This window comes from Cystoisospora suis (genome assembly GCF_002600585.1).
Source record: "Cystoisospora suis strain Wien I chromosome Unknown contig_5116, whole genome shotgun sequence".
Classification (NCBI taxonomy): domain Eukaryota; phylum Apicomplexa; class Conoidasida; order Eucoccidiorida; family Sarcocystidae; genus Cystoisospora; species Cystoisospora suis.
Window position 1 is genome coordinate 32,770 of NW_027157908.1, and position 8,976 is coordinate 41,745.

Genomic DNA, 8,976 nt, shown 5'->3' on the forward strand with positions numbered 1-8,976 from the left:
CACCCGCGAGCCCAACTAGCGAGTTTGCGCTCTCGTGCGTAGGGCTGCTACAACCCGCGTACAGGTAGATATATGAATCTGCAGACTGCACGAATGCGCTGGACATCGCGTTCCGAGGTTGAACCTCTCTCCACACTTCAGAAGTCGGAGGCTTCTTAGGCAGTCTCCCGCGATTAAAATTGTACGTTCAGGGCTTGCTGTGAAATCCGGGAAGGTCCTGCATTAAGATGAGGCTCTCGGGTGTGTGTTGGCTCGGTCCCTAGCCCGATCCTGCACCTGCAGTCGCGCGACGTTGGTATCAGCAGCGCCGACACGATAGGACGATACACGGTAACGCAAAAGTTAGTCGGTGAGGTACTTTCTGAACTGCCTCGAAAGTCGTTTCTAGGCAAGTTCCACAAAACCAGACTACGGGTCCGATCAGCTGCTGACACTGGAGCTTGTTGAAAACAGGCAAAGTGAAGCACCTCCACTCGGTGAATTCCTATTCAAGATAAGAAAACTAGTAGTTAAACACAGATCCACCCGCTTTCCCCTAGCCCTGCTCAGCGAGATTGGAGAGCCGCGCTGCCGAGAAAAACTTGACGCCGTTTTTCAAAACCGAGAGAAGCTCAACGCCACGAGTTCTCCTGCTCAGGCCTAATTTGCCTCAGGTGCCGCCGTTGCAGGGCTGGGAACGCTAGCCTCGTTCCTCTGCAGCTCATCGCTTCTAGCGCAGAGATGTTTTAGCCAATGGTCTCCGAAGAGAAACTCCGCGGACACACCGGCTCCCTCGCTCCCTCATGCCTCCAATCTTCACTGGCTAAAAAGTGAACACGATGTCGGCTCCACAACTGTGCCATATTCCTGGGGCGTACATATACTCCAGAATCGATCTTGTTGTCAGGGGTCTCGCGCCCGTGCCCTCAGCAGAACTGCTTTTGCAGCTCCCGCGCACGTTCACGGGGTTCGAGAAGGGATCGGAGTGCGAAGTAGAGGTAAGATGGCTACAGATCAGCACGGTCTAGCTGTCGCAGACGGAGGAGAAGCTTTCGCTGGCTGTAGGCCTGGAGGCGTAGGCCGGGGTAAAGCGGGAATGAGATAATTACCTAGCACACTATCGGCGTTGTACACGAATCCTCCCAGGGAGGTCAGCAAGACTCCATGCGCGGCCTCGGCTCTCATCCTAGGCAGTAGTATGACAGCATACAAGCAGCTGCCGAAGCCTGGAGCGTTGCCCTGCTGCCTTACCAGAAGCCTGCGCCTCAAGGGCAAATACATTAAGCTATACCGACTTTCTAACTCAGCGCGTCTGACAGAAGGTATGTTTTCTACAGAGACACTCTGCCACACAGGTTTCAGTGGTCAATCACAGCTCCAGCCATCGTACAGACGGACAGAAACTGTTACAGCCCGATTTACTGGAGCAATGTCGGAACTGGTTCACTTTCGGTTCTCGACTCAGAGGGACTTGCGGACCGGAAGGGAACCAGCTCCGACATTGTTAGTCGAGGCCCGCTGAGTCTCTTCGCACACATGAATTGCCGCTTCCGGTGATGCCATAGTACCTTTACGCCCATTCCCTAGCTGTCTTGAGCACGCTAAAGCCCAGGCTGCTACCCGGAACAGGTGTGCATGACTGTCCTCCGTCCTGGAAAGCAGTTTCGATGCACTCAGCACTTACCCCTTGTATTGAAGAGAGCTCGCCAACACGCACTGTGCAACACTCGCTAAATTGCGCCTCCTTACCTAAGGCTGGTTGTGGCGACATCACATCAGCTGCTGAGATTATGCACAGTAGCCACACGAACGAACTAGAATACGGGAATACATGTGCGAGTTCCTCTCTCAGGTTAGTTCGAAACATATGCAAGGGGGTGAGATGTGAGAAAACCGACAACTAATTCGGCTTCCGAGTTTGAGATCTCATGGAGGGTGTGAACTGCTAAGTCACTTGGACAACCGGCATCCAGTTCCGTTTTCAAGTTGATGACTTCATACCTGGAAGGTGTGGACACGACTTCTTCATGTGCCGTCTCTATTCTCGGGCCCTGACCATTCAAAATCTGCAGTATTTGCTCTTTCTTATCTCTCGAATCTCCCCCTTTTCCGACTTACCGCAGAAGCGCGCTTTCAGTTTCTCTTCTTGTTCTTGCCTCCAAACTGTCTTGCCCTCCTCCTCCTCTTTGGGCACTATCACCAAAACAGCTCCCCAGCAGTTCTGCGTTTTCTTCTTCTAGGCGTTCAGCCACAAGCGCCCCACTCAGTAGATCCAAAAAAGAGTTATCATCAGCCGAACTGCCTGCCGAACTCACTCCAAAGGTCCCGCCGATGGCGAATGAGCGATGCGCCCCCGCCGAAACCGCCACCGCTGTCTTACTAGCAGACGTAGCTCCAGGGGCCGTCACCGACAAAGGGCGGTTTGCTTCACCGGCAGAACTTTCAACTTGACCGCTTGTCTGAGGAGGGACGCGGCATCTGTCGCGGCCGCTCTCACGAGGAGTCTCTGGGCCGCCTCTCACACAAGCAGGCTGCCCCGATCGTGTCGCCCCGTCGCCGCGAGAAGCGCTCATCCCTTTCTGGTCAGCTCCATTCAGAGGGCGGCACGAGGCACCCTGTGAAGAGGTAGAGGGAAACGAGCTCGCGCCTCCACAGCTCTTCATGGCAAGACTCTGCCGTGTACCTCTGTCGTTCGCCCTGGCTTCTTCCTGATCGAACAGCCCGACTTTCTTTTTTCCAGCCTCAGCGTCGGCAGCTGCAGCACGCAGCGCATGCTCTCTTTTTTCTTTCCTGAGGCGTGTCAAAACCCCCTCAGTGTGAAGCAGCTGAAGCGCCCTGGGATTACCTTTCAATGCAGAAACCTTGATTTTGTCTTCCCTGCTAAGCTGTACCGGGTGAGGCCACCTCGCCAGTCCCCCTGATCCGCCCGCCCCCTGACCCCCACCGGGGAAGCCTCTGAATTCGTCTGCAAATACCGCTCTTACCCCCTCTCCGCCAAAGGCCGGCGTCACCCTGAACCCGTCCTCTCCCGAAGCATTACTCGGCGGGGTAGTGTCCCGCTGAAGAGCTCTCAGGCACTTCGCTGCATCGCTTAGCCTACCAAATAGAATCAGGACACGCTTGTCTCTTCGGTCATTCGGAAACTGCAGTCCTCCACCGCCTCCTCCCGCTTGCCCCTGGAGTGGGCCAAAACGACTGAAAAAGTCGGCAATCTCAACACGGGAAAGATGCGAAGGCGTCTGTTGAGAAACCAGGACGGCAGGCGAAGACAAGAGAAGTTGCCGGTCTTCTGGCGTCAACGTGGTAATAGAGGAAACAGTCCCTGGAGAAACCGAGTCGGAATCAGGAGCCTCTGGCGTCTTGAAAGAAGTGTCTGACGGCGTTTCCGGAAGAAGCGCATTCACCGACCTCGGCTTCTTCTCGGAAAGATACGAGACGGACGACGAAGCCGACGGCTGAAGCGGGGAAACGGCAGGGGCGGGCATCGGCCGCCGGATGGCTGTCTTTGCGACGGCCGGAGCTGTGGCGCGCATTTTCAGGGGCGGCGGGCCGGGATTCAGCATTGCGCAGCGGGCATAGAAGAACGAAAGACGAGAAGCAGGACACCAGCGAACTGACCCTCAGGGATTCAAGAAACTGCACACGCCTGCGTTACAGCCCCGGAATATCCCAAGCTCCTCACGCCCTGACTCCCCAAGATGGTGCAGTTACTGCGAATCTCACGCTCAAATGCTGCCCGCTTCTCTCCGAATCATCGGAGAAGACTGTCAACTTTCAGGCCGGAGAAGTGACCTTCCTCGCCTCCCGGCTTTCTGCATCCAAGGCCTCCTGGAATTCCGTCTGCTGACCGAGCCGAGAGCTGGTGGTGCCCGGAAGCCTACCGCTTCCCTTCACAGAATAACGAAGACGGTGCAGGTAGACTCCGCCCGGGAGAGACAGCCAGTTCGCCAACAGTGTGTGGGCGGCTGTTAGTGTTCCCTCCGTATGCTGTTGCGCTTCAAGCGCGTCAATGGAGCTGTACTGGAGAAAAAGAAACGGATACAAAGAAAACACGCGACTGTTTTGAATGATAATTGGCTAAACGATTGTCTTTGGGTTAGCTCGCTCCAAGGACAAAAGGGCTGTTCTGTCAGCAACACGATGTGGACAGGAGTTGTGTAGTCCCCTACGCCTACAAGTTTTCCCATACAGCAAGAGCATCAACGCGCACAGTGTATAGTGGCGGGAGGCGCTCATACACTGCTTGATAAAAAGCAATTCACAAGCTCTATTTTCAATGGGAAGGTCGGCAAAACTAGAATCGCGTGTGTGCCCTAAAACGCAATGGCAGTTGCCAGTGCAACACGGAGGAGAGTACAGACCTCTTCACGGAGTATGCACACCCGCCGTCACATATCAGTCTCAGACATTGATCCAAGCATTCCAGGCATACACACGACGCACGCACAAACCAGCTGCATATGCTTCCGGACGAGCAAGCGTGTGAAAGACCGCCGAGAAGAGCCAAGCCAGAGCCGCCACAGGCGGACGGTCCTCCTTCCAATTTTCCCGCTGACTCCGCACTGCGGCAGCAAGCAGCGTACACACGGTTGAACGTCTGTTTCATTTAACTCACCTTGAACTGTTTCTTTGGTCTCCGCTTCATCCACACACTGCGTCGTGTGCGGGTACGCGAATGAGAAACACGCTTCTTTGGTACAGCTTGCAGCCTCGAGTTTGTCTGGTCGTCCTCTCCTCGGTGTTGTCCGGGGTCACGGAACACCGGTCGCGCATGAAAAAGTAGAAGCACCGGACAGGATGGCGAGGGGTCGTCTGGCCCCGCAGGACTCCGATTGCGGTAAAAGTCACCACCACAGAGGTGCCCACGATGCGAAGAAGTGCCTTGTACCGGGGACGACGAGGAGCGCACTCTTTCTGAGCCACCGCACCGCAGGGAAAAGCCAGGAGACGCTGAACACCTTGAGGAAGCAGAGTCCAGAAACAATAAAGGAGAGGTTCGATCGGCCCGGCCTAGGTAAGTGAAAGAGGCTGAGACAGTTGGAGAGGAACAGAGAGAGGACAAATCTAGGGTCGGTTCACGGAATGCCACTAGAGTAGAAGGAGATACACATGTCTTCAGAGGCAAGGCTGGAAGGGGCAGAGAAACGATTGGGAGACAAGAGTGAGAAGGGAACAGACTCACAGGAGTCCCTAAGACCAAATTGGGACACGGGAAACGACGACGCGGTAACCAGAGTGACGGGAGTGAGCGTGTAAGAGGCGACTTTTCTGTTGTTGAAGCCGAAGATGCAGCGCGGTGACGCAGGGATGGCAGGAAAGAGCTGACACCCAAACACCGGCACACGGGCCTTGCGCCAACGATCTCGGCCGCAGATGCTTCCGATCGGAGGACACTAGAGTGGAGAACTCCCGCACACCAGAGAAAAAAGAGGAGGGAGACGACAGACATATCCGCGACTGCATATGGTCATTCGAGAGTTCGCGCGAGACAGGGCACAACAAAAGGGGGCGACCTGGAGTGTACAGGTGGCCTCCCGAAGAAGAGGACAAAAACTGGAAAGATGCGACTCTTCTGGAGCGTAGAAACGTTGTGTGCCTTTCACATTGAGAGCACCGGGACTTCGGTCTTGTCCGTCGGCGGAAGTTCAGGGAAGGCTAAAGCAAGGTGCAAACGGACAGCGGACTAGTACTCTCAAGAGAGGTAGCACCGCCTTACAACAAGAACAGTGGTACAGGGAAAGCAGGCCGCAGCGGTAAGAGGAAACCCGCCGACCGGTGATGGCGCTAGTACACGCAGTGCTTCCAGTGTGCGGTACTGCGCCTATAGTCAGGTTGCGTTGTGCTGCAGTGTAGAAAAGAGCATCCTTATATAGGGGCCCCTTCTTGGTCAGTCTGCCTCGTCTGCTTGTACACCGCCTCCAACCGCACAAGTAGCAGTGCGACGGTTCTTTGAGAAACCACGTCGCGAGAAAGGGAAGACGAGAACGTTGGCCTTTCCTTTCCTGCGTCTCCGGCATGCCACGCCGGATACCATGTAGCAGTGCCTCAGTTCAATACCTGTCGTCTCCGGGCCAGTGATTAACGTACGATTCCGCTACGCAGGCAAACCCGGGTAAGAGTCCAATGGGCAGACGCGGGGACTCAACAAAGGGAACTATGAACAGGTAAGAAGTCAAGAAGCGTAACGCCTGGAAGCGGCGTGCCCGGACCTTCTCGGGGTAAAAATACGTCGAAATCGAGAGGAAGACAAACCAGAGCGTAGCGGGCAGTTCTTTCCTCCCGCGGACACAGTACTCTGGACGGCCCTGGCCACGAAACATGCTGCATGCGAACCTTTGGGGGGCTGTGCTCTACAAGCAAAAACCACAAGACACGAACGAGGGTTGCCCTCGTATCAGCTGATTCGATTCGGGTTTCAGGGAGTACCAAGGACTCTTTCTTCTACAAACTACGTGGCCGCTGGCCGCAGAAGACCGCTCACTACACTCTAGCGGGAGAGCGAAAATCGTGGAGACGAAGCTTTGGATGGCGGCATAATCGTAGTCGACTGCGAAGCTACGCAGCGCGAAGACACGCCAGCACTCTCCCAGCAAATTTCGAATTGACTCCTCGGTGTAATTACACAGCAGAGCACCGCCGGGGCAGCCTAAGCACTCGGCCAGCGTAGTGCCCTCCGTTTCCGCACGGGGCGGAGACACTGGTCGTATCGACTATGCAAAAGCAGAATGGCTTATATGCATTGCTTCCCCTAGAGAAACAAGGTTTCCAGCTATCTCGCCGCCTGCGGCAAAGACGGTACTCAGTTATGGTATCCAGGATTGCTGAAAGGGGGGGGGCGATTTTCTAAAGTCTTCGTCGCAGTAGCCGCCTCGCGGCTACGCAAAAGGCTGCTTCAGGTTCGGAGAGGGACAGTACCAGTGGGGGGGGGGGCGGCTGTCTGCTGCCGTGCTGCAGCACTGGGTTTCTGAGGATCTTCGTACGAGCGCGACCGTATCGCGCCTCTCAGGAGCGCCAGTCCACCCCCACGCGACTAGCCGCGTAGCTGGTCACAGCTTTCAACCACTACATCAGGATCCTACCCTAAATAAACTCACGGTGTTTCTCTTTCGCGGTCGTCTTCTTACTCCCTGGACACGGGTGGTGCGACGATGTTTCCGTGTGACCTCATCGCCATGCGTGGAGTACGCGAAGGGGTTTTGCTGGTACCCGCTTGGCCCTACCGGAGACGACAGTTCCCAGTTGTTCTCGGATGTCGGCCAACAGCAGTTGTTTCAGTGCGCTCGAGTGTTCTGCCCCTTCAGACCACCGTTCCGGATACTTAAGTTTCCATCAGCCGCGTGCGGAATTGGACTGTTCTGTGAAAAAGAACGTGACTCTCCCCCCCGTATACAAAACCAGCATCTCGACAAATCTGCTTCAGAAGAAAAAATTGCACTCGTCCGACTAAAGAAGTTCCAAACATACTATTTGCACGACAAAAGATACACAGCTACAGCCCTAAATGCAGACTGGCGGACAGAAAGACTGTTCCTGTTGACACCGCAGCCTTCGAGATTCCGCGGGAAATGTGTAGCTCTTTCGAACAAGGCCTAGAGGGAGGAACGAAAGAGTCCTCTACAATGAAGTTCGAGCCTTCTACTTCCTTCTCTCCTTGTCTTTTGACTTTCTACTGATTGTCGTCTGACTGTTATTTCTCGGAGCAGTCCGGGAATGTCGAAGCTGCTGTCACACCATTCTGCACTCTGTCCACTGCCGGTTTCGCACGGTAGTAACAACCTTATCTGTGCTGCGCCGCCCAGACTGGCTGACACACACAGCATCTCAACAACCGCGTAACCATGTTTTTCCCTTTTGTTAACTTCGAAAATCCCTGGAACTTGTCAAGTGCGACATGTGTTTAATGAGATTTCTCGACCAGTTGCGGCGACGTAGCGGACACTCACAGACCCCCGTGCTTGCTCTGCTCCTTCCAGCTCGCTAACTGATAGCTCGCTCTCCTACGCCATCTGGAGCTGCAGCATCTGCATAAGTTCAACTTCTTTTTTCCGCTTGGCTGCTCGCTCGTCTCGCTTTTTTTCCTCATCCAAAAGAAACCACGCATGCAGTTTGCTCTTCTCCTCGTGCAGCGCAAGCTTCTCCTTGTCTGCGAACTTTCTCAAGCACAAGTAACATACAAAAGTATTGTTCTCCTCTTCCTTGTCCGCCGGCGCTTCTGCGTCCCTCCGGCTGCGTTCCTCATCGGCAGCCTCCTTCACTTTCTTGACATCCTCTTCCTGTGCTATTCTACCAGCAGCATCCATTTCGTCATCCTCCTGCTGGCCGCAATCGCGTTCAAAGATGCCCGGAACTCCCAAAATGCCTGAAAGACCTCCTCTTCCTCCCCGAGACCCTTCGGTCCCTCCTCGGCCTCGTCCCCTCAACCCGGCTCGGCCACGGGCACCACCACGCAAGAACGGCGGTTTGAAGAAACCTCCATCTTCCCGGCCGCCTCGGTCACTTCGCATATCGAAGGCGCCCGGTGTGTGTCTCTCTCCCCCACCTTCCCCACTACTGATGAGCCCTGGAGTTCCGCCGCCCCCAACTAGAGGAGACGAAGTGGCCACAGGAGTCTGGGCCAGCCGTCCCGTAGCGTCCGCTAGAAAAGACGCTGGCAACGTCCGCCCAGCGACTAGAGACTGTGTTACATCACTCGGGGGAGGAGGCGCAAAGCCCTGGATACTTTTTCCATTTGAGAATGCATTCCCGGAGCCAAAATGATTAGCCCCCGACCCCCCTATTGCTCCTCCAGCACCAGCAACTCCACCTTTTTCCGCTGCGGAGACACCGGATATCCCACACATGACGCCCGACATCGCTACTGCCGCTTCAAGTTGCTTTTGTTCCATCTTAAGGCGATGCTGTTCTTCCAACTTCTTCAGTTCTTCAATCCGTTGTTGTCTCTTCAATTCGTCGTCCAGCTCCTTCTGCTCCTTTGCCTTCTCCAGCGCAGCTTTCGAA

At 55.1% G+C, this 8,976-nt stretch overlaps 1 protein-coding gene across 1 annotated transcript in view; it reads right to left on the reverse strand.

Moving 5' to 3' along the window:
* Window positions 1-76: 76 nt before the first annotated feature.
* Window positions 77-8,976, reverse strand: part of CSUI_008877 (uncharacterized protein) — a 12,945-nt gene continuing 4,045 nt past the window's right edge. The window contains exons 2-5 of the mRNA XM_068068997.1: window positions 7,074-8,976; window positions 4,595-6,329; window positions 2,098-3,999; window positions 77-1,165 (exon numbers count right to left, since the gene is read on the reverse strand). The exon at window positions 7,074-8,976 is cut by the window's right edge and continues 380 nt beyond it. Coding sequence (XP_067919030.1) covers window positions 8,902-8,976 — 75 coding nt within the window. The 3' untranslated portion in view covers window positions 77-1,165; window positions 2,098-3,999; window positions 4,595-6,329; window positions 7,074-8,901. The remainder of the gene's footprint in view (window positions 1,166-2,097; window positions 4,000-4,594; window positions 6,330-7,073) is intronic.